The sequence below is a fragment of the Oncorhynchus kisutch genome, linkage group LG7 (assembly GCF_002021735.2).
Source record: "Oncorhynchus kisutch isolate 150728-3 linkage group LG7, Okis_V2, whole genome shotgun sequence".
In the NCBI taxonomy this organism is placed as follows: Eukaryota; Metazoa; Chordata; class Actinopteri; order Salmoniformes; family Salmonidae; genus Oncorhynchus; species Oncorhynchus kisutch.
In genome coordinates this window covers 29,211,273-29,237,257 of record NC_034180.2, presented here as the reverse complement: position 1 = coordinate 29,237,257, position 25,985 = coordinate 29,211,273, and the positions used below count along the sequence as shown (strand labels likewise).

The 25,985-nt window shown below is 40.2% G+C and overlaps 2 protein-coding genes across 3 annotated transcripts in view; both read right to left on the bottom strand.

The window, feature by feature from the left end:
- Positions 1–581: 581 nt before the first annotated feature.
- Positions 582–15,860, bottom strand: LOC109893908 (gamma-aminobutyric acid receptor subunit gamma-1). The gene is made up of 9 exons (XM_031828823.1): positions 15,559–15,860; positions 11,488–11,651; positions 10,679–10,746; positions 9,835–10,055; positions 9,450–9,532; positions 8,746–8,883; positions 8,472–8,624; positions 8,126–8,325; positions 582–4,281 (listed from the first exon to the last, which is right to left on the bottom strand). The coding sequence occupies exons 1-9, from the start codon at positions 15,657–15,659 to the stop codon at positions 4,003–4,005; spliced, it is 1,407 nt and encodes a 468-aa protein (XP_031684683.1). The 5' UTR covers positions 15,660–15,860; the 3' UTR covers positions 582–4,002.
- Positions 15,861–22,154: 6,294 nt separating this feature from the next.
- Positions 22,155–25,985, bottom strand: part of LOC109893720 (gamma-aminobutyric acid receptor subunit alpha-2-like) — a 39,427-nt gene continuing 35,596 nt past the window's right edge. For both annotated transcript variants that reach the window (XM_031828822.1, XM_031828821.1), the window contains exon 10: positions 22,155–24,959. In XM_031828822.1, coding sequence (XP_031684682.1) covers positions 24,654–24,959 — 306 coding nt within the window. In that variant the 3' untranslated portion in view covers positions 22,155–24,653. The remainder of the gene's footprint in view (positions 24,960–25,985) is intronic.

The window sequence follows — 25,985 nt, the reverse complement described above, 5'->3', positions numbered from 1 at the left end:
CAGGAGCTTCATATTCCTGAAACAGGAGCTTCATATTCCTGAAACAGGAGCTTCATATTCCTGAAACAGGAATTTCATATTCCTAGCACGCAATGGCTACATCAAGCATGTGATTCTACAAACTTGTTGGATGCATTTGCAGTTGAAGTCATTTTTATTGTAGATAAGAATATATGTTTCTAAACACTTCTACATTAATGTGGATGCTACCATGATTACGGATAATCCAGAATAAATTATGAATGATGATGAGTGAGAAAGTTAGGGTCAAACCTATTATATTCTTATTTACAATAAATGTGACTCCAAAATGACACAATGCATTATTTACCATTCATTTATATTGGGCACAAAATAATCTGAAACACAACCAAAACAAACTGCAAATGCATCCAACAAGTTTGTAGAGTCACAAGCTTGATGTAGTTGGACCAAATACTAAGTATATGGGACCAAATACTATACTTTTGACTTATTTCTAAGAATCGACAGGGGTGTCAAGAATTTGAGAAAACTTGTTAAACAAAATCTCAAGGGTGTCAGTAATTTCAGACACCACTGTACATGCACATTAGTCAGAATGCATTGCAGATCAATTTTATTTCCAAAACCAATATTGAAGGAAATGTACTTCAAGAGGAAGATACTTATGTTTTTTTCAGGCACTGTTTTATTCTCTCACAGTGTATTGAGTTCGTTTTCACATAACAACACAGAATCATTTGGAAGGAATGGCGCATTGTACAAAGGTGAAAGACAGGATTAATTATGCCTATGTTTGAACGGTATAGAGAGAGGATGTCAATGACAAAACATCAATGACATAATGGTTTCCATGTCCGTCAGTGTTATAGAGAACAAACACAAACAATATGCATGTTAACACAGTATTATCATATTAATGTCTTTGAGGCTGTCATGATGGAAAAAAATATAGCATATATATATATATATATACATTTTTTAATTTTCAAATACATTAAGGACAATGCAACAATAGTATCTTATAGCTGGGAGGTAAATTACGTTTTCGAGACCCAAAATGAGGGGAATCATCTGATCTCATCTAATCTCCTCACGTTTCCACTGTAATCACTTGTTATTGATACAGTGCTCTGAACAATATTGCTGCTGTGTGTCACCTCACTTGTGGTGCATGAGCTTAGTTACGACATTACAATACAAAGTGCCTTAAAGCTGGTGAAAAGCACTATATAAACGCAATCCATTCTTGTAGTGTAATAATCATATTCTCTTCACATCAGTAAACAAGTAAACACATCACATTTAAAGCTTTATAGGCAGAGTTAACAGCAAGCATCACATCTACAAATGTATTTTGTAAAATGGAGGATAACCAGGAGTATGACATTATCAAAGATATTCAACGCTATTATTATGGCTATAAACGAGGTTCAGAAGGTTTATCTCCACAATTTACTCCCCTTGTTGACCTTCATTGACTGAATTTCCAATTTTACCATGTTTTATACAGTACAGCTGCGGTTTCAAAGGAGTTGTGATAAATGAATGAGAGAGAATCCTACAAGAGTCAGCATAAAAAGCGTAATTTCTTTGTAATGGAACTACTCCCATCTTCACTGAGTGTATAACCAACTTGCCTCACCTATATTATCTTTACAGTAAATCAAATCATTGTTTTTTCTGGTAATTGGACCGGATGTGGGCAAACTCTATGGGGTAACCTTGCATATGTAAATTAACTCAAATTATAACTAAAGTCATTTTTCCCTCGTTAATCACTGGACTTTCAAATTTGTAAGGTCCATTTCAGGCTTGGTAATTCATTCTTCTTGACTTTTTCTCTTAAGTATCGCCCAAACATCGGGGTACTGTGAATCGCATTGATCTTGAATGTAACATTAAACACACTTATGCTACAAAGTCATTATCAACAGTTTCTTTGGTTTTGTGTGGAATAAAGCACTTTAAGAGTTTTGCTCTATTTATCAAAAATGTAGTAACCCTTCTCGCTGTTATTAGTAAAGATATTCATGTCTGCTATTGCTTCAGCTAAAATATGCTTAGAAGATTATATCCACAGCTACATTTTATAAAGTGTAAGTACTGCGCCCTTGTCAAGCAAAATAAGTCAAGGGTTTGGGAGCTGCATGAATATTATTCAGTTAGTCTATGTTGTATAAATATGGTTTAAATTAGTCTAATATGTCTTTATTAACTATGCATCGCTAATCAAATTTGATACAATTGCAGCACAATCCGCCTCTGGTTATAAACCTAGAGGAGTGATGGGAAGCTTTGTTCTAGTTTCAATGTAACCAAATGAAAAGTACATTTTCTTGTCTTGCTTTTTTTGCTGCTTTTATATATGATAATGATGAAGGATATTTACAGCTGCCAATTTGGGGGAATCACATCAACAAGGAGATATAATATGTGTCATTAGAATATAATAATATGAAAATACATGCTATTAATTTCTTGCTTTACTGACTTTGTGTCAATACAGGAGCTAAGCCTAAATAATGCCTAATGATTATTTCAGACCTCAAATGATGAACTGCCTCAATAAGTATGGAACTAAATTGTGTTGAATCGATCTCTGGTGGAAATGTTGTATTTATTTTGCTTACAGTAAAAATGTGGCACAGAAAACATGAGGTCAGATATAATTATTGAAGGGGGGGAATGTAGGCCTGTTTATTTTTTTCGCATAGGCATACTTTATTTGATGTATATTTATATATTCAAATAGATTTTGCAATTTCGAATAAGTTACAGGTTACAAAACCAGGCTGTTGTAAAACACAACCTTTGTGTATCAATTAAGCAATATGGCTTGCAAATGATCGTGTGAATAGTTTTCGACTAAGGGCTGTTCTAAGGCCCAACGTGGAGCGGCGGGCCGGGGAAACAGCCATCAGGAGGGTGTTATTTAAAATAATTCCCAGGTTCGAGGGCCTTATTACTTTTATTAACATTTTAAATTTTTAAAGAGAAATGACGTTTTAATTAAAAAGTTTATTGGAATGATTACATTTGTTTTATTTCATCCTTCCACCAGAGGACATAGTCCAAGCAATAGCCAATTGTTAGTTCTGAGATTCTGAAGTTGCTAGACAAACGAGCTGGTCGCCCATTTCAAACGTTCTAAGCTAAAAAAGGTTGCCATGCAGTCTAGCTACTAGTAAAGTTAGCACACAATCACATTAAAGCAGCTGAAATGACAGCAAACTTTTTGAATTTCCCGTTTGTTTCACCTTGGTTTCTTTTGCCATTTATTTTGATATATCAATTACAATGATCCTAATAAATGAATGTGCCTAGCTCAGAGAAGCTGTCAGTCTCATCACGTTCATTCTCTCTATGGCACGGTGCAGATCGCAAAATAAACTCCAACATTGTTGCACAGGTCAGAGAGGCAGGCAGCAAGGTTTAGAGTCTAGACAAACCCTAACTGTTACAAACCAAATGCTAGCCTAGTAGCTTGGGGAAAAAATGTCTACATACTTTTTCCCAGGGGAGTTTATACATTTTTATAAATTGCCTGGCTGGACTGTGGGACAGTGGATGCACATTGATAATTCAAATTAAACTGTTAACAGGCATTTCCCAGGGATTGTGATGAATAACTCCCTGCTATCACCCAACTAGCATCTAGCATCCAAACAACCCATTTTATAAAATTCCTTAAATCCATAGAGGTTAGGAGCCTAACATCATGCAATTGCTGGTGGGTATGACCCAGAGTCTCGCCCTGTTCTGACCCTGCTGCCTTCATCTGTGAGCCAACACCTAGAAAAATAGTACAGATACAAACATAGGGAGCTGTTCAAATATTGGTGAGAAGAAGCTATTTTACCCATTCATACCCTGGCTTTAAATTTCAAAGCAGTACACCCACCCCCCTTCCATCTTATCCTCAACAGTGCCAAGAATAGCAAGTAAAGAGAGTAAACAAATATTTTGACCTGTTTTCTCTGAAGTAAAAGGCTATTTCTCCTCTTTTCTAGACTAGATTTATAAGTACAGATACCCGATCCAGTAGACCAGGTTGAAAAGGCCGAAGGCGGTGGGGAAGAATATTCGTGAGTAGGAATCGATCTTTGAAACTCGGACATGCATCCGGTTTTCGCGCCATGCTCCGGAGCGACAGTCGTCGAAGCAGCAGAAGAAGCTGGTGCAGTCCTTCCCATCCAGACACTCGTAGGCGTAATCATCCTCGTCTTGGTAGGGGGCGATGTTATTCATCTGGAGCAGTGACGTTCCTGGCCTAATGTTCACCAAGCTGCTGGATTTCTGGAGGTAAATATGTGATATCGGGGATGAGTTATTCATATCTTTCTAGGAATACACTTTAAGATTGGATTTTATTTACCATTCACTTTAAGTTGTATGGTGCCTTCGGAAAGTATTCAGACACTGTGACTTTTTCCACATTCTGTTATGTTACAGCCTTAATCTAAAATTAATTAAATCGTTTTTTTCCCCTCATCAATCTACACACAATAACCTATGACAAAGCAAAAACATTGTTTTAGAAATGTTTGCTAATTTATAAAAAAAAAAAAATGGAAATATCACATTTACAAAGGTATTCAGACCCTTTACTCAGTACTTTGTTGAAGCACCTCTGGCAGAGATTACAGAACTGAGTCTTCTTGGGTATAACGCTATACGCTTGGCACACCTGTATTTGGGGAGTTTCTCCCATTCTTCTCTGCAGATCCTCTCAAGCTTTGTCAGGTTGGATGGGTAGCGTTGCTGCACAGCTATTTTGAGGTCTCTCAAGAAATGTTCAATCAGGTTCAAGTCCAGGCTCTTGCAGGGCCACTCAAGGACATTCAGAGACTTGTCCCGAAGACACTCATGCATTGTCTTTGCTGTGTGCTTAGGCTTGGTGTACTGTTGGATGGTGAACCTTCAACCCAGTCTGAGGTCCTGAGCACTCTGGAGCAGGTTTTCATCAAGGATCTCTCTGTAATTTGCTCTGTTCATCTTCCCCTCAATCCTGACTAGTCTCCCAGTCCCTGCCGCTGAAAAACATCCCTACTTCACCCATAGGAGTGGTGCCAGGTTTCCTCCAGATGTGATGCTTGGCATTCAGACCAAAGAGTTCAATCTTGGTTTCCTCAGACCAGAGACTCTTGTTTCCCATGGTCTGAGAGTCCTTTAGGTGCCTTTTGGCAAACTCCAAGCGGGCAGTCATGTGCCTTTTACTGAAGAGTGGCTTCCGTCTGGCCACTCTATCATGAAGAAATGATTGGTGGAGAGCTGCAGCGATGATTGTCCTTCTGGAAGGTTCTCCCATATTCACAGAGGAACTCTAGAGCTCTGTCAGAGTGATCATCGGGTTCTTGGTCACCTACCTGACCAAGGCCCTTCTTGCTCAGTATGGCCGGGCAGCCAGCTCTAGGAAGAGTCTTGGTGGTTCCAAACTTCTTCCATTTATGAATGATGGAGGCCACTGTGTTCTTGGGGACCTTCAATGCTACAGAAATGTTTCCATACCCTTCTCAGATCTGTGCCTTTACACAATCCTGTTTCATAGCTCTACGGACAACCTCGTGGCTTGTTTTTTGTCACCTGTGGGACCTTATGTAGACAGGTATGTGCCTTTCCAAATAAAATAAAATAAAATTTTATTGGTCACATACACATGGTTAGCAGATGTTAATGCGAGTGTAGCGAAATGCTTGTGCTTCTAGTTCCGACCGTGCAGTAATAACTAACGGGTAATCAAACAATTTCACAACAACTACCTTATACACACAAGTGTAAAGGAATGAATAAGAATATGTACATATAAATATATGGATGAGCGATGGCCGAACGGCATAGGCAAGATGCAGTAGATGGTATAGAGTACAGTATACACATATGAGATGAGTAATGTAGAGTATGTAAACATTATATAAAGTGGTATTGTTTAAAGTGACTAGTGATACATTTATTACATCCAATTTTTTATTATTAAAGTGGCTAGAGATTTGAGTCAGTATGTTGGCAGCATCCACTCACTGTTAGTAATGGCTGTTTAACAGTCTAATGGCCTTGAGATAGAAGCTGTTTTTCAGTCTCTCGGTCCCAGCTTTGATGCACCTGTACTGATCTCGCCTTCTGAATGATAGCGGGGTGAACAGGCAGTGGCTTGGGTGGTTGTTGTCCTTGATGATATTTTTGGCCTTCCTGTGACATCGGGTGCTGTAGGTGTCCTGGAGGGCAGGTAGTTTTCCCCTGGTGATGCATTGTGAAGACCTCACTACCCTCTGGAGAGCCTTACGGTTGTGGGCGGAGCAGTTGCCGCACCAGGTGGTGATACAGCCCGACAGGATGCTCTCGATTGTGCATCTGTAAAAGTTTGTGAGTGTTTTTGGTGATAAGCCAAATTTCTTCAGCCTCCTGAGGTTGAAGAGGCGCTGTTGCATCTTGTTCAACACCCTGTCTGTGTGGGTGGACCATTTCAGTTTGTCCGTGATGTGTACGCCGAGGAACTTAAAACTTAGTGGTTCCAAATCATGTCCAATCAATTGAATTTACCACAGGTGGACACCAATCAAGTTGTAGAAACATCTCAAGGATGATCAATGGAAACAGGATGCACCTGAACTCAACTTCGAGACTCATAGCAAAGTGTCTGAATACTTGTGTAAATAAGGTATTTCTGTTTTTTATTTTTAATAAATTTGAAACACTTTCTAACAACATGTTTTCACTTTGTCATTATGGGGTAGTGTGTGTAGATTTCTGAGGAAATTGTTTTATTTAATCAATTTTAGAATAAGGCTGTAATGTAACAAAATGTGGGGGGAAAAAAAGTCAAGGGGTCTGAATACTTTCCGAAGGCACTGTAGCTGACAACACATGTGTGGTGAGCATGATCCCACATATTGGATGCCATTTATGGTGAATGAGCGCTGAAGATCATAGATGTATATTATAAATGCAATATATGACATTCAAATTCATCACGGTGGCTGTGGGAATATGCTAGGAAGAGCAGAGTTGTTCAGCCATATTTAGTTAATAAAAAGGCATACAGTCTTTTGGAAATTGGCATAGGCCTTTTTCCACTGCATTTCGTGCCATTTGCTATTTGTAAGAGACGACGTTGCCATTTGTATTGAGTTTACAGGGATTTCCTTTTCTCTGCTCAATGTCACTGCTTGTCAGTCCCAGTTGGAAGGATGCGTGCCCGTTTACAGCGATGACTTATGCCCTCTCTGCACTCCCACTCCTCTGCTGAGTGTGTGTTTACTCTCCCACAGAAACCAATTTCCAAGTCTTTAAAACCCGGATAAATATGATTACAGACATCAGATTAAGGAAATCTACCTTAATGGAAAACAAAATAAGGCTTTGAGTTATAGGCAGCATTGTTACTAACGACTAACGAATTTGACCTTGGATGTGGCAGTGTTAAAGTTAATTAAGTTAATGTTCATGTCAGAGAAAGAAGCTACTGCAGCTTCCTTCATTTGTGTAGCTGATGTATGCAGATTGACTCATTGTCAATGTTATATGTGTCACGAATCTCGCCGAAGATGGTGCCTCTTCCTGTTCGGGCGGCACTCGGCGGTCGTTGCCGCCGGCCTATTAGCTGCCATCGATTCCCTTTCCGTTTGTTTCTGTTTATTGGGTTTAATTGGGTACACCTGTTTTGAGTTAGTGTTTGTTTGTAGGCTATTTAAGGGCACTAGGCCCGCTGGGTATTTGTGCGGGCTTGTTCTCTGTTATTTTGGTGTTGGTGTAGAAGTGTATTTCTCATTATTTTCCGGACAGTTTTAGTCCTGTGTATTTTGGATGGGTGGTTTCTTACGCCCTAGTGTTGGCATGTCCATGTCTCCGCTGTCGTTGGAATAAATAGATACACGTACGACATTACCTGCTCTCTGCGTTTGACTCCTCCACCGAACCATTTGTAGAAGTCATAACAATATGCTGTTATGCACTATTTCGTAGTTCATTACTAAGAAATGGTATGTGCGTGTTCACACAACTCATTGAAATCTCCTATTTACATTGCTGTAATTTGATTAATTGCCTTGATTTTAAAACTGTACAAATAGTATATTCCCATAAAAAATGTACATCTTCAAATGAAATAGCAGAAGCTACTGGGAAGCAACAGTGGTGTCACTACCTGTGGTTTTTTGTCCGTATCCTTCTTGCTCTGCCTGTTGCTGGTGAAGTAGTGTAGAGTCCCATATTCCATCAGAGCAGCAAACGTGAAGATGAAGCAGACAGACACAAACAGGTCCATGGCTGTCACATACGATACCTTGGGAAGCGACTTCCTGGAGATGGTGCTCAGCGTTGTCATCGTAAGCACCGTGGTGATTCCTGCACAGGAAGTCACAAAGCCAGTTGAATGATTTAGCTGGTTGAGCTGACTTTGTGTGTTCACCTAACTGACACTAGCCATTAGAAAAGCAGATTGTTTGTCCGCTATAGAGGGGTGTAAAGAAACTACTGAGGTTTAATCATACCTAAGGAGGTTCTGGCAGGGACAGCATCTTTATTGATCCAGAAAGAGACCCATGACAGCACCACAATCATGCTGCAGGGGATGTACGTCTGAATAGTGAAGTAGCCCATTCGCCGACTCAGGTCAAAAAATATTGTCAAGATGACATATTCACCTAGACATTCAAAAGAGAATCATACACACATATAAAAGTGAAAATGTTTTGCATAATTTCATAAAACTTAAAAACCAGAGGTAAGAGTGCAGTTTCTAAAAGGATGCATGTCATCCCTTACCTGACTGTGTATGCGCCACATCTGATGTGTTTCGTAAACCGACGAACGCAAACTGGTAGAGTCTCCAGTACCTTTGGTCGGCCACTTCCACAGAACGCTTTTGCCAACGGTACAGAATCTCATTTTTAGGATAGCCATCTAGAAGGGCGTACGGTTGAACACACACAAACACACACATGTAAAATTAGGAACCTCTCAATGTCCAGCCTGGTCCAGCCTTGATTCCACAATCCAGAACACAACAGTGCATCTCAGTACACCACAGGGGCATACTATATGGCCAAGCAGGGGAGCATTCAGGATGGTACACATCTTTCCTCTAAACATGGGATGCCCTTCCAGTTTACACTGTAGCGCTCGACAGGGTGTGTGGGGGTTAAGATCATGACAACGAGACTTGAGAAGCTGAAGCACAATGCAGGACGGATGGAGAATGACACAGACAGAGCATGAATCAGTTTGGGAGCGCTGCATAATTCATTAGTCTGTCAGAGAATGGTACTTTGTGACCTCCTTTCTCCCACGGTGGAGCAGATGATAGATCATACAGGCTGAAGGGACAGCCTCAAGCAGATGGGCTTGTGTGGGGCTAGGGCTGGGGCTCAGCTCCTAATGCTGGCCCGCTCTGACGCCCTCTCTGGGCTGGCTACTGAAGCTGAAGTCGAAATGACGGATCAAAACGGGGAGAGTGTTTAAACACCTACAGCTCGAAAACTCCAGCGGACACGAGTGCTCGTCCATAGGAAAGTTATGCAGCTTAAGGTAGCATTCCGCATTAATAGTCAACCTGACAAAAACAGAATTGTGACAGAGAAAAGTTAATGATGTTTTACATTGATTTTGTAATGTGTTTTTTTTCCCAAACAGGCTTGATCGTAACAATTACAAACAAAGTGTTTCCCTCTCTTTTATTTAAACAAATCCAGGGAAAAATAACAATGGCTTCAAGATCATGCTTCGACAAATAGCGGGTGCCTAAAAGAGGGCTACAAGACAAAAGTACAGATGCACAAACTAGAGCTGCACATACCACGAGTACTAAACACAGAGTCCTGGAAAAACAAAGAATGGCAGCCGTCATCCTCCTACCTCAGCGTGTACATCACTCTCCCATTGTTCCACAGTCGCAGCAGACGGTTCGGAGTGGTGATCCAGTGGGCGTCAGACTTTCTAGAATTCCGGAAGAAGGTGTCAGGAATCCAGATCTTTCCCACCATGTTACTGTTGAGCATCAGGACTTTCATGGAGCTGTTGAACTTAAGGCGACTGTCATACCACGTCTGGGCAAAGAAGATGTCTATGGTGTACTCCTGAAACAAGATGGACACATGGGTTAACCTTGCCATGGAACAGATATTTTACACCAGTGTATTGTGCCACTGCCATGATTATGTTCTGGGCATTGTATTAGATTGTTGCTCTCCTGTATTCCTTCTGTTTCAACGAAGAGCATTAATGTAGTACATGACCAGACAGGACTTACCATGTTTCTTTTTTATATACAATACCAGTCAAAAGTTTGGACACACCTACTCATTCAAGGGTTTTTCTTTATTTTTACTATTTTCTACATTGTAGAATAATAGTGAAGACATCAAAACTATGAAATAACACATAGGGAATCACGTAGTAACCAGAGAAGTGTTAAACAAATCAAAATATATTTGACATTATTCAAAGTAGCCACAATGAACCACATTCTTAACCTGGAATGAGGAGGTGTGTCCAAACTTTTGACTGGTACTGTATATATATTTTTAAGTATTTTGTATGTTTATTGGATAAAGAGAGGTAGAGGTGAAAGGTAGGACAGTGACTGCTGAAAGTGTGCTGGATTCAAACCCATGCTGACAGCTGTACATCTTACATGTGCTCTAGAGGCAGCGGCTTAGACAGCTAGACCCCCCCCCCCCCCCCAGGCCACCAGACTCACCATGTTAATAGGATCGACTGGTCCGATGCTGTTGACATACACCGCTGTCTCAATCACTGTGGGCCTAACTGAAACAAAAAACACAACACCTTTCACCTTTATGAATGTAACCTATCTCTACAGTATAGCCTACCAGGGGCTCTCAAATAATGCAAGTATGTACGAGGTGCAAGAAAGAACTACATTCTTACTGCTTCCATGCTGCTATACACAGTAGGCTATACAGTCCACAATCTCAAACGAATCAAACAACTTTAGGCTACTATGCTTAGGAGTAGAATAATGGTTTTTTTCGCAAACCATTTGTATCCTCCGTCAGTGTACACGACAATCGAATGAACTGAACTCCTAACAATGACCCAGAGCCTTGCGATCAATCATGATTTGGCTCAGCATTCTATCCACTGTGTGTAATCAATCTGCTTAAAAATAACTTCACATTGGCCTGCACACAGCACAGTTACGTCACTGCCTTGGAGGGATATTTTAGGAAGGAGTAATACACTGGCAATGGGCTGAGTCCTGATTTTGAGATATGCATGCAACTTATTCTACAATAATATACACTCTGAAAATGACTGGTAAGTGCTAAACAATGCTGAGTAAGTTAATGATGATCTATCACAAGCTTACATAATTAATGGGGCACTAAAATTTTTAAAACAAAGCAGATTCCCACTAGCTGCTGTAGAACAACCCCACTGGGTACAGATGTCAATTCAACGTATATTCCATGTTGGTTCAATGTCTTTTCAATGATCAAAACCATGCAATTCTGATTCAACCAGTGTGGGCCCAATGGGACTTGCCTCCAATGTCAGGACGGAGTTTGTTGTCATAGCCCTGCAGCAATCTATTTAAGATCAAGGTGACATCGCTCTCATAGACCTTGGGCGATAAAACCCAGGTCTTATTTATGGGGACGTCTTCATAGTCCTCATCCTCCTTTGTACTGGGCCCAAATGACGCCACACTGCGAAGAGAGGAGAGAGAGAAAATGATTCAGAGGGAGGGAGGGAGGGATATACAGTGGGGCAAAAAAGTATTTAGTCAGCCACCAATTGTGCAAGTTCTCCCACTTAAAAATACGAGAGAGGCCTGTAATTTTCATCATAGGTACACTTCAACTATGACAGACAAAATGAGAAAGAAAATCCAGAAAATCACATTGTAGGATTTTTAATGAATTTATTTGCAAATTATGGTGGAAAATAAGTATTTGGTCACCTACAAACAAGCAAGATTTCAGGCTCTCACAGACGTGTAACTTCTTCTTTAAGAGGCTCCTCTGTCCTCCACTCGTTACCTGTATTAATGGCACCTGTTTGAACTTGTTATCAGTATAAAAGACACCTGTCCACAATCTCAAACAGTCACACTCCAAACTCCACTATGGCCAAGACCAAAGAGCTGTCAAAGGACACCAGAAACAAAATTGTAGACCTGCACCAGGCTGGGAAGACTGAATCTGCAATAGGTAAGCAGCTTGGTTTGAAGAAATAAACTGTGGGACCAAAGTAAAAAAGCCTACCATCAGTAACACACTACGCCGCCAGGGACTCAAATCCTGCAGTGCCAGACGTGTTCCCCTGCTTAAGCCAGTACATGTCCAGGCCCGTCTGAAGTTTGCTAGAGAGCATTTGGATGATCCAGAAGAAGATTGGGAGAATGTCATATGGTCAGATTAAACCAAAATATAACTTTTTGGTAAAAACTTAACTCGTCGTGTTTGGAGGACGGACAAAAAATGCTGAGTTGCATCCAAAGAACACCATACCTACTGTGAAGCATGGGGGTGGAAACATCATGCTTTGGGGCTGCAAAGGGACCAGGACGACTGATCCGTGTAAAGGAAAGAATGAATGGGGCCATGTATCGTGAGATTTTGAGTGAAAACCTCCTATCAGCAAGGGCATTGAAGATGAAACGTGGCTGGGTCTCTCAGCATGACAATGATCCCAAACACACCGCCCGGGCAATGAAGGAGTGGCTTCGTAAGAAGCATTTCAAGGTCCTGGAGTGGCCTAGCCAGTCTCCAGATCTCAACCCCATAGAAAATATTTGGAGGGAGTTGAAAGTCCGTGTTGCCCAGCAACAGCTCCAAAACAGCACTGCTCTAGAGGAGATCTGCATGGAGGAATGGGCCAAAATTCCAGCAACAGTGTGTGAAAACCTTGTGAAGACTTACAGAAAACGTTTGACCTCTGTCATTGCCAACAAAGGGTATATAACAAAGTATTGAGATAAACTTTTGTTATTGACCAAATACTTATTTCCCACCATAATTTGCAAATAAATTCATTTAAAAATCATGCAATGTGATTTTCTGGATTTTCTTTCCTAATTTTGTCTGTCTTAGTTGAAGTGTACCTATGATGAAAATTACAGGCCTCTCTCATCTTTTTAAGTGGGAGAACTTGCACAATTGGTGGCTGACTAAATACTTTTTCGCCCCACTGTATATAGAGACAGAGAGTTTGGTTCTGCAGCTGGAACACTGGAATGACTACTAAGCTATTCATTAAGTCAGGTGTTTTGTCAGAAGAGCTGGATACGAATCCGGGGTAGAGTGGGTCTAAAGGTTGAGGGTTTACAAGACACACACTTACTGGAATTCAGACCAAGGCATGTTATAGGGGAAAAGGTGTCAGTCTGTCCAGATGTACAGCTTCTCTAAAAATTATTTATTTGATAAAGAATGCCAAAGACCACACTTTGGAGCTTACAGTAGAGTCTTGGGTTTGATTCGGGGAGAAGCTATAGAGGTAGATCTGGGAATTGTACATCTCATTCCATCCGCCCTGTAACTGTGCCACTGTATCTGGCGGTCACAAATGAGCGAGTGCTCCGGTAATACCAAGCCCAGCTACTGTTGTTTCGTGTTAATTAACATGTATCCAATACCGTTAAGAGACCTGAGGACTTGTCACCTCGCCCAGGCCATTCAGCAGTCCCTCCCAGATGCTAGTGCACAACTGCCTTTAAACAGAATCGATATGGCCAGACCCACTTGTCCAGTGCCACTGAATCTGTCATCTCTACAACAATGGTTCACACTCCCAATAACACTGAGTATCCATAACCCGCAATGTTAAACAACCTAAAAGCACTAAATATCCATAACCCTACTCCACTGATAGTCCATTAGAAGCAAGTGGGCCCTTTTAGATGATAAGAGGTGGCTGAGAGTTTGAAAAGGCAACTTGAGCTAACTCTCAATAAATTCTAATATATAATACATCATATAAATCTGTCAAATAATGACTTTGAATTTTGTATGGATTTATACCACATAATTTGTTTTGTAAACTCACAAATATATCACAACACTACAACTAAGCAAATTGTATGGAAGCATATTATTGAGGGCTGCAAGAATGTTGTGGTGATCAAGAATCGGTGACCAAGACTCTGTAGTGTCACAACCAAAGCACAGGTCTTAGATCAGCTTAATCTACCCCAGTGGTCCTGGGTTACTGGTTGTGTAAACTTTTTTTCAAGCCCAGCACTAACACACCTTCAACTATTCAAATGCTCATCGAAACCTTCACCAGTTGAATTGTGCTGCTGGCCTGGAACAGGACCAGGGTTGGTGACAACTGCTACAGGCCTATTGATTGATCTATTGATTGGAGCCAACTTAACAGAACTGTAACACCCAGAACTGATCCTAGACCAGCACTTGGTACTACCCCTCTAGCTGGCTGCCAGAAGAGATGATGAAAGCGGAGCTGGATGCTCATGGGAAGACAAGGGATCAGTAAATCGGTGGTCAGGGTCTTTCTACTGGAAAACAGTGAGTGAGTTGAGTCAATATGGCTCACTACTATTGGGTACAACGGAAAACCCCAAGCCTCAATAAGCATGAAGGACTAATATACTGTGCTGATCAAAGCCATGCAATTCTGATGCAAACTATATTGCAGGGGCAGAACCAATCTACTACAAGGTGACAGATAAGATTATGACAAAAAGATGTCTGAAGGTTCATGGCGGTAATCAATACAAGGAACAGAGCCAACTGTAGTGACATAGCCTAATAGTCATTCATTCTAACTTCACAGCTAACTTTTTTACCTTGATTTTGTAATTAGTTTATGGCCCACAGATATATATTGGTCAATTTGTGGTATTAGTCAATTAAATGTAAGGTTCAAACTCATAAATCATATATCTTGCTCTTGAAGTGACAGCTGATATTGCCATGAAGACTCAGATTAAGGTCCTTTTTGCCGCATAGGCCTATGTGAAATCTGCTCTATGGGCAAGAATATAGCCAACATGAAATGTATTAAGCAAAATGTACAGTATCTAACATTTTATACGCTAAGCTTAATCATTATATTTTTGAAGTGTTGGCAGGAGTTGGGAATTATGATGCTGAGGTTTAGAATACCTAATGTTTGCTGCTTAAAAAATATTTCTGAACGAGTATTGCGCGATTCCTTTAGAATGAAAACGATAATCTGCAGTAGCCTTGGTTTTGCTCAAGGTTGTCCCTCTGATTTAATTGACATTGCCCGCTGAAATAACGGAATAGTATATACTCCCTACAGGCTATAGTCAAGGGTAGGCTATTACACTTGGCATTCTTTACGCTAAACAAATGAGGCTCCGCTAGGTTTCGCAGTTATATGCGTCCAACATAACAACATTGTAAGACATTTTACAGATTGTGTCGGGATTGTGTTGACAACCGCGCACGAATCCTTCGGCACAATGCTACGGGTAGCAGCTAATAAACACATTCGGTATGATCTTCAACCCCTTTCACCCTTATTTAGTACCATAAACGGACGTCTTGTCGCCTACTGCCCTAATTCAGCACCACCGAAAACTCATCGGTCATTCATATCCCCACTAGTCCAGTGCAAACTTACCAGACTCCGAGAAGAGCTAGCAACAGCCACGCATTCATCGCTTTGCCTTTGACATGTTGCAGCAGAAGCTTGGTACACATTGCGGAAATCCCACAGTTCATTTTCAACAAAAGACACAAAAATATCGGAACTAGGTCTAGAAAATAAACGCCATGTCTCCCTCTTTGTTATTCAGAAGGAATAGGTATGGTTACAGATGTTTCCGAATTTGAGTGATGCATACATTATCTTTATGGTGTTGTGCTCTTGTAAGGTGGGCGAGGATAGGGTAGACAGACCTATAATATGGCTTGAGAGAGCCTGCGTACTCTTTGTCGGGAAAGAAAAACGTTTCAGGGAGTGCTGCACTAGTGGGTTTTTTACGCTCATCTTGCATCTCTAACCTGCTGACACGGCCGTATATACTATATAGCCTATACTGTTCTGCAGTAGATGAACATTTATCAAAAATGTTATTTGTTTTAGATTTTTTTAAATTACAACATAATCTGAATCTATGCTTCAATATTTCCATAAGCAAATCTGGATATAGTGACTAGTGAGGCTATATCTTTCAATATTCCCACAGTTCAACTAATTGAACAACTAATTGAACAACAATTAATTGTCCCTCAACATTCCCTCAAACACAGAACCCAACCTATATAATTATGTTATCACAAACCAACCTATGGAGAATGAATAACTCATTGACTGTAAATTACTCTACTTCAATGTTCGCACTACCCAACCAAGCTGAGGACTATCCCTATGTGGCGACTTTGTCACAGGACAGAGTAAAAGGTCAGATGTTACAAACAAGCTGCAACAGCATCGATAAGCGATTCAGCACCACTAAAGTGGACAGCGAAGGAATCGGCATTCGGGGGTTCAGCTCCACAGGACAGTGGACAGCGACCATCTCATGTGCATCCATTCTAGCCTTGGTGCCGGTCTCTTTGTTTTTATTTTATTTTATGGAACCTTTATTTAACCAGGTAGGCCAGTTGAGAACAAGTTCTCATTTACAACTGCGACCTGGCCAAGATAAAGCAAAGCAATGCGACACAAACAACAACACAGAATTACACATGGAATAAACAAAAGTACAGTCAATAACACTATAGAAAAGATATATATACAGTGTGTGCAAATGAGGTAAGATTAGGGAGGTAAGGCAATACATAGGCCGAAGTGGTGAAATACGCTGTATTTCGGCCATTTGTGCTCTTTTGCCAACTCTTTATGGAATTGCATTGCCAAAAATGAGTGACAAGGAGTTTGTATTTGTATTTATTATGGATCCCCATTAGCTGCTTCCATGGCAGCAGCTACTCTTCCTGGGGTCAAGAAAAAACGAAGGCAGTAATATACCTTATAATACAATTTGTAAATACATTTTACAACAGATTTCACAATACATTGTGTGCCCACCAGCCACTACTCTACTACGACACACAATCCAGGTGTACATGTCTACAGTGTGTATGTTATGTGTGTGTTTGTACCTGTGTGTGTGACTCCAGCCACCTGCCCATGTTCCCACACCAAAACTTATGAAAAGTCTGCCTTACAGAACATTTCTCACTAGATATGCCTCCATTGGACAGTAGCCAACTTTTTATTTTTATTTTTTATTTTTATGCATCCAGTCTTTATCAGTGCAAGTCAATCATTAACCAGATCAATAATGATAATATGCCACAACTCCTGTAATATTCATCAGATATTTAACCTGTGGAATTTGATGTATAAGAACCAAATTCCCACTTTGTAACTAAAAATGACTGTAGTTTTCTCTGCCAACCCCATTACATGTGAGTTATTATATGCTTGTGTGAATGTTTTTGCACGTCCCACTCCCACTAGGTCACTCTTGGGGGGTGGGGTCACGGCCAGGGATCAGCCGACCCTGGAGCATTTAAGGTTAAGTGTCTTTCCCAAGGACACATCGACAGATTTTTCATTAGTCAGCTCGGGGATTCGAACCAGCGACATTTCAGGAAATAGGACAAATGTAAACATCCACCTAATTATTATTTTTATTATTATTATGATCATAATAGGTGCTGCCTAGGCAGGGGAGAATGAAATGCTAGTCACATTAGTATGCAGACGCACTCCAGAAGTTCTCAATGCAATAACATGATGGAACTGCATGTCACCATGGCAATGCCCCCATTAGCATTCCAAACTGCTCTGAATCGTCTGGCTGGCTAACATCAGAGACTGTCTCCCTCTGCCAAACAAAGCAACTGATGTACATGTACTTCTTCACTAGGCCCCCTGGGCATGGACAAAGAAAAGGGGAGGGGGTCCAGGCCCCACCCATCCTCTTAAAATGTCAGCCGGCATGTTATACATTTTCCTTTTCTGTTTTAGAGCTACTATACAGTAATTTCCTGTTGAAAAGCGTATCTCGTTTGAAATGGTTCTGACACCAATGGTCCAAGGTGATGTCTGTCTCTAACAAAATACAATCCATCCCAATAGAAGTCTAATTTCCTTGGAGGATGACATTGAAGGAGAGGCCATGGTAAATAAAAGGCTGAAGGAGTTCACTGAAGATAGACTAAGAGTAGGCAACATGACCCTGCATGGCTGTCTTAGGAGTGACTAACCACTTCTCTTCCCACTCAGCAGTCAAGGTGATGCCTCTCTGTTGGATGGATTACTTTTCACCTCTCACCTGTCTTATCTTATGAAATGATCCTAATGATAATCCACACACACAATCTAGAGTCAAAGGGGACCTTCACTTAGTTTTAACATCAAAGCCTCTGTTCGGAGACCTATCCTCTGTTGCTAGGCAACTGTATCAACACCGTGTTCATGCCTGACTGGCGTGCATTTAAAGGGGAATCTCACATCTCCTGGTTTGTCTTCACTGTTTCCTCCTCTTATTCTCTCTTTACCAGAGCTGTGTCTTTCTGCGTACCCATTAGGAGACATGTGAGAGAAGACCTTATTCAAATGTAATCACAAGCTTGCTCTATCAGGTTAGCCAAGCCTCTCATGCTAACACCAACGCAGTTCAATTCCATTCCTTCTCATTCCCAGGGTAAATCTTTCCACAGCTTAGAAAAGTAATCATAATAATGTTAAAAAAAATAATAATAAAAGTGAGAACAGACATGCTGTTGGAATTCTAAAATGGCTGAAAGCTAAGTATTTGGGAAGACCCTGATTAAGTTTGCATTTCTGAAGCAGTTCCTAATGCCAGTCTCCAAAGAGGAAAGATTATTTCAGAACAAACTACCTTGACTGCTATTTTGAAGGGGCAAGAAGTAGATGAGTGATGAAGGTTAACAGTAAGAGAGAAGGAGAAGAATTGTCTTTGTTCACATTATGAACTTCTCCAGGGCCTAATTAACATGCATCAAAATGAGTAGACTCTGCAGTGACCTTGGCCTACAAATGAATCACATACTGACTATAGATGCAGCTTCTGACTGCATTAGCAGTAATCACACAACAAGGCAAGTATATGTTGGTTCCCAAAATGAATTGTCTGTTTGGTTTCACACACTTTACATCAAAAATAAGAGTAGCCCAAAAGAGTAGGCAGGAGGTACCTAAAACAGAAAAACTGCACTGAGCTCTCTTTTAAGCCAAGGTTACTCATCTTTGGATCTTCTGGCAAAGGAGTCTATTGATTATGTTTGGCGGGATCTGTCGGGTCTGTGTACAAAGAGAGCTAAGGCAGAATTGTGTTCGGTATGTGGTCTGTGCTCACGTATTCACTGTTCAGTGTGCGTATTATGCTGATGTTGTGGTTTGTCTGGGTTGGCACTGTGATTGGGATCTCATGTGGTCTCACGTGGCATCAACTTAGTTAAAGGAAATCTGTGCATAAACAGTGAAATGTAACTAACTTTATTGGAGGAGTAACTTCACCCTAACCTCCCCCCAAAAATAAAGAAAATGATGATGAAAAAATACATCAGTCTCATTTCATGCTCACTAATTATACAGGTATAGTCAATCAATCAATCAATTAATCAATTAATCAATCACATGTATTTATAAAACCCTTCTTACATCAGCTGATGTCACAAAGTGCTGTACAGAAACCCAGCCTAAAACCCCAAACAGCAAGCAATGTAGAAGCACGGAGGAAGAAACTTTATTGTTACATTATTGCACAGAGGAAGAAAGTGCAAAGAAGCACACAGAAACCGTACACTCACCTGGATGTTTAGTTCTTAATAACAAAACCAGATGACTCTCTGCCATCCATTATTTGGAGTATTTCATCCCTGATTTACATCAAGCTGATAGGACAAGCCCCTACTAAACCAGCACGCGTTTGACTTTTTCTAAGCCATTGTGTATTTTCAGTCTGATACACCAATGATTTTGAGCTCGCATAGTGGGAAGATGAAGACAAGCTCCCTTGACATCTGCAGACAGACACAGGCCAACTGGTTAAGGGGGCACAGAGGGATGCGGGAGCGGGAGCGGAGATAAGAGTTCTGATGACACGCGACAGCTCTGCCCGCTGGCGATTGGCCTCATAGATCCAGCTTAAAAGAGATCAGGGAAGAGAGATTGTGCTGCTCCTGATGGCCAGGGGGCTAAGTGTGTGTGTGTTGACAAATGTAACAGAGCCAAAGAATGGGTGTGTATCAGTCTGTGTCTGTGTACAGTATCTTTCTGTGAGCCTGTGAACACATACATGTCCTTATGCTTTGGGGTACCTTCAAACTAAAACATGGTGGTGGGGAGAAATGATTCCGTGAAACGCTGTTCTACGTTTTCAATTGAACTTTTATGATGGATAGTGCAACACAACCCTAGGCCCTGCCCCAACGCATTGTTCCCATTGAAAAACATTGAGTTGTTCAGTTTTATGCATCAGTTTGTCTGGTTTGAAGGCATCCTTAGTTTGTGTGTGCATGGGAAAGTGTCTGAGAATTTGTGGAATTTAGACTAGAGAATAGAGAATAAAATAATATAACCCTACTATCTTCTATCACCCTAGTTTATAGAGGGCCTACATTATATTCAGGTTCAACAACCTCATCAAGCACCACTTTACCTTCCAATGCAATTATAGGCTACAAGGACCGTACAGTTAAACTGAACAGGTCTTTAACGCAACATTCAAATTGTTGCTAATTTATGGCTAGTATCTAGGTCTATATGGGTTTCTAGGGAGGTTCATCTTAGTGGAGTTTGCAGTCAACACATTAAAAAGCAGACAAACACAGAAACAGATAAGTAGAGAGACAATTTGAGGATTAAGGGCAAGCAGAAAGGAAGAAGCACACAGTGAGGTAATTCTGCTGACAGACAGTGCACTGCTTGCTGTTTTCTTTTAGAGCACTACACTGTACAGTCTGCTCTGATATCGATTGTGCCCATTTCAGCAACACTAGGTATTCAGCGGTGTTGGGGTATCAGCAGTGTAGGGATTTCAGCAGTGTTATAATTTTAGCAGCGCTGGGATTTGGTTGCTAGATGTCCTGCTGCTGACAGTCATGTGTTGGCTCTGGAAGTTCTTAGGCTGTCTAATGGAGGTGTGTGTGTGTGTGTGTGTGTGTGTGTGTGTGTGTGTGTGTGTGTGTGTGTGTGTGTGTGTGTGTGTGTGTGTGTGTGTGTGTGTGTGTGTGTGTGTGTGTGTGTGTGGTTACACAGCCCTTTAATTTGAGCATTTGGGGGTTTGTACAGTATGAAATATCTGCTATATGAATTGATGTGTTGGTGTTGACAGTAAGGGAAATTATTGTTTACTTCATTTTGATCTGTGATTCAGCCACCACACCCAGGCTTGAATCACCAAGCCAGTAATAATCCGGGACAGGCAAGGGCAGAAGTCATGTTGGTAACACCCCCTTTCAGGCAATTTAAAATAAAAGTCTAACAGTAATTCAGCCATTTTTGTGGAATATTTTCCTGCTTCATATATTTACTGGCATAAATGTGACATTTTCAATCCTTAGGCATTATGTCACTCTTATGGCAGTGTTATGTTGGTTGTGTGTATGGCTTCCTCAAGTCAAGTGAAAAATAAATACTGTCTGTTTAACTGAAGCTGGTAGGTTGACGGAGGATGTCTGCACATGTCCTGTTATGTGATTCATCAGCTGGACGCTTTGGGCTACTGTGTGAGTACGCTGACTAAACCCTCAATAGGGCAGCTCAATTCTTGACCATTCATTAAGAGTCACTTCCAACGTCAGGGTGCATGCCTTCAGGATATCGTAAGGTTCTGTATCATTTCTATTTGACATTTTACGGTTGTTAAACCTCTGCAATCTGTAACCTAAAGTAATAGGGTAGGGTATCTACACGATTTGTTGAAGCTCATGATAAGTATTTTTCATCGGACAGTTTGCAATGTCAAACTGAAATGCCATTAATATGGTAACTCGTGGGAATCTGCAAGAAAAACATGTTCAGTTCAAGAGGACACCTTCGAATGGGAGTGAAATGTGTGCTCAAAGTTTTGAGAGTATAACTCTTTCTGTGATTTTGACAATATCACAATGGAAAAGCATGAGAATAACAAGAATTCTAGATTTACAGTAAAATGTTAAAATGCATTCATTGGAAAAATACATGACTTTATGATTGTATTGTGTGTGGTATATCATCATAAAGTAAATGTAATGTTTTGTGCCACATTTCTTTATTTTCCAAATGTGTGTACAACACAGTAACAAATCCCACTAAACTACATATTTACTTACAATAGAAAATGCAATGGCATGGTACCCACTGCTAAAATAGAAAGAGAAACAGTGATGTGACCATGAAAAATATCTCACAATTTGATTATATGATCGAGTTGAGTCAAAGAGAAACAAACAGAGACAACCTTGTCCATATGAACTGATTTGTGAACTTTTATTACAATTTGTATTTTAAGCATGCTTATTAACTATTTATGATTCAGGAACCATTTATTATGAGGACATGTAATCATATATACATAATGAATAACAGCTTTATATTGTGCATTAGCTTTAATGTTAACAATTTATGTAATACTGTTTATAAGCAGTTTATAAGCAGACCTTTAAACAAAGTGTTACCTGTTGGACTTGATATGACTACATTAGAAGCACTTACAGTTTGGTCCAAAATGATTGACACCCTTGATAACGATGCCGGTATAAAATAATAATTCAAATACATATTGTATGCAAAGAAAATGGTAATCTTATTATTTTATAGTAATACAATTAATCAGAGAAACAGATTTTGTTTACCAACTAATATAATCATTTTTTCTCAAAAAGGTAAGGGTCAAAATTATTGACACCCCTGTTTTCAAAACCTTTCAATACCTCACCTTGGGAGGATAAAGGCACTGAGATTCCTCCATACAGAATCTTTCCAGATCCTTGATATCCTTAATCGACACTCATGGACTGCCCTCTTCAATTCAAACCACAGAATCTCAATGGGTTTCAAGTCAGGAGACTGAAATAGTCAATGCAAAATAATGTCTTTGTGGCCAATTAACAATTTATTTGTGGATTTGGCTTGTGCTTATTGTCTTGGTTATCATCCACTTGCGGCCAAGTTTCAGTCTCCTGGCAGAGGCAACCAGGTTTTTACTAAAATGTCTGGGGAACAATTAAGTACCTTACTGTGATTTAAAAAAATTTAAATGGCCAAAAATTAACAAAAATAGCTTCTTAGCAAAGAACAATTTCTCAACTAAGAATTTTGAATGGACGGTCTGGGAGTGGTCTGAGTGGAAAGGGAAAAACGGAAATTGAAATGTTATTAGCAGAGAGGTTTGGAACTCTATTTCTTACTGATCTATTCACACATTTACCGTATGGTGATGTCACCATGGAAGGCCAAAACTCCATCCCACAAAAACTGTCAGAAATTTTAGGTGACCTTTTGAAACAGCTCATACACTAAAAGGACATTATCATCATTTTCTCAATTTCACAGTTTTACTCCAACCTCATAGAGTGGAAATATAAAACACAGAAAAATGTCCTAGTCCAAATGCATGTAAATGCCTGGAGTTTGCTAAATGGCATTGGCACTTGGATTGGAACCAGTGCTTTGGTCAGATGACATGAAAATAGAGCTCTTTGGCCCCATACCTACTGTAAAATATGGTGGTGGATCTTTGCTTGTCATGGGGGCCATTTTTTAAAGCATATAACATGCATACAATATAGCTCAATATTTAAATTATTTATTTTATAGTTGTTTTTTCTCATCTTTATCAATGGTGTCAATAATTTCCAACTCCACTGTATGCATCTGGGTCCTTTGATCTGCATCAGAGAAAAAAAGCTACATTGCATATAAAATGGTGACAACGGGAAATCACATACTTGAGTCATTAGGAGTCATAACTCTCTATAGATAACAGTGATATTAAATATTGGCACACAGTACATTCCTGCAAGCCTTACTCACACTGTCTATTCACTGTCCTCTGTCACAGTGTCTTTGAGCCTACGATAGGAAGTGATAGGAAGTGATCCTTCATCCATCCCTGAACTTATGGTGAGTCTAGCTGTGTACTGCCAGAACCTGCAGGATCAACACTCATTTGTGTAGATCTGTGTTCACTGTGTGATGAAAAAATGATGCAACATGACTGTACGGTCTCTATTTCCAACTTATGAATTTGATCCGTTTAAATCGTAAGATATGAAGAGCATGATATAGGTTAATAATGGAACAAAAACAGGAAATGGTTGTCTGTGCTTTCTTATACAGGAGTCTTCAATACAGGGTTATAACTAGGAGTTGGTAACTATTTTTTGTGTTGACTGAATTATGGCAGTTGGTTTCTTGGAGGTTCAAATAGAAGTTAGAGAAAGCACCAGTGGTTTCTTTATTTATGTAACTATAAGATCCTTACATCACTATAAACAAACAATTGTTAAATGTTAACCTCTTTACAAGTATAATCTCTCAAACAAATTACAATTCAACTAGAAGTTAGTAATCATTTACCTGGGTATCTCCTCGTAATGAATGCGCCTACAAAAGAAAGCAACCATATTGACTCCAGTGCATGCCACGGCTCCATGTAACCAAACTCACACACATAAAAGCACACAGATCATCAGTCCTGGGTCAGCTGTGTAAAGTGAATCCTGTCTCCTTGCAAAGTTAATATTTTGTATTCATTTGGACGGGACCATGTCCTTTATGACTGGTTCTCTGTTCAGGTAGGTGGCCCAGTAGACCAGGTTAAAACCACTGAAGAGCACAGGGAACATGATCCGGGACATACGGTCGATTTTGCTGACGCTGTTGAAGGTCTTCTTGTTCTGCTCGGGCTTGACCTCTGGCTTGGCCTTGTTGGGGTCAGAGGTGGCACTCTTGGAGATGGTGGGCATACCACCTTGGTCCTTGATGATGTTTGGAGCGTAGTTTGCCACGGCAACAGCGTAGGCATTGTTCTTCTTCGTGACGGATGCCTCCTTCTTCTGTTGTAGGAGAGAAATAAAATACACATTAGAGATTGGTTGTAATTAATTACTGGTTGTAATACAATGAGAGACACTACAAGCCAGAGGTAATACTACTATGAAAGCTAACTGATCCTTCAAGTGTTTGATTGTTACCAGATCATTGCATTTGTTTTCTCAATACCTCTCACACAGCTAAAAGCTCATCTCAAGGCACAATACCCAGACACCATAATGTGTTTGAAATTATTCTTCTGATTTGAAAATGGAGCATCTGTTGTACAGTAGCTTTTTCACAGTAATTATGATTCTGCCTTTAACCATCTATGATGTATTACCAAAAAAAGTGTATAATCTGCTAAATTGCCTGTTAAGCCTTATGGAGTTTCATTTCAATATCAATTTGGATTGAAATGAACAGTAACCTTGAGGTCCTTACGGAGTGTGAATCTCTTTGAAGTCTCTCATGACCATTCTAATTGGCCTCACTTATCAAATCTGTATTATGGCAGGATATGTCTAAGGTTTCAACCAATTCAGTAGTTAAGCTGAAGTAAAAGCACACCCATCACTGTCGCTGTCACATACATTCCTCTGAGTATGTGAGTTGTGGGAAGAAAGTGTAATTATCAAAAAATGTGGCAAAGAAATTAACTTTATATCCTGAATACAAAGCGTTATGTTTGGGGCAAATCCAACACAACACTAAGTACCACTCTTAATTTTTTCAAGCGTGGTGGTGGCTGCATCATGTTATGGGTATGCTTGTCATCGGCAAAGACTAGGGAGTTTAATAGGGGGGAAAACGGAATAGAGCTAAGCATAGGCAAAATCCTAGAGGAAAATCTGGTGCAATCTGCTTTCCAACAGACACTGGGAGATGAATTCACCTTTCAGCAGATCAATAACCTAAAACACAAGGCCAAATTTACACTGGAGTTGCCTACCAAGATGACATTGAATGTCACTGCCGAGTTACAGTTTTGAACTGCCGAGTTACAGTTTTGACTTAAATCGGCTTGAACATCAAGATAAGCAATAATC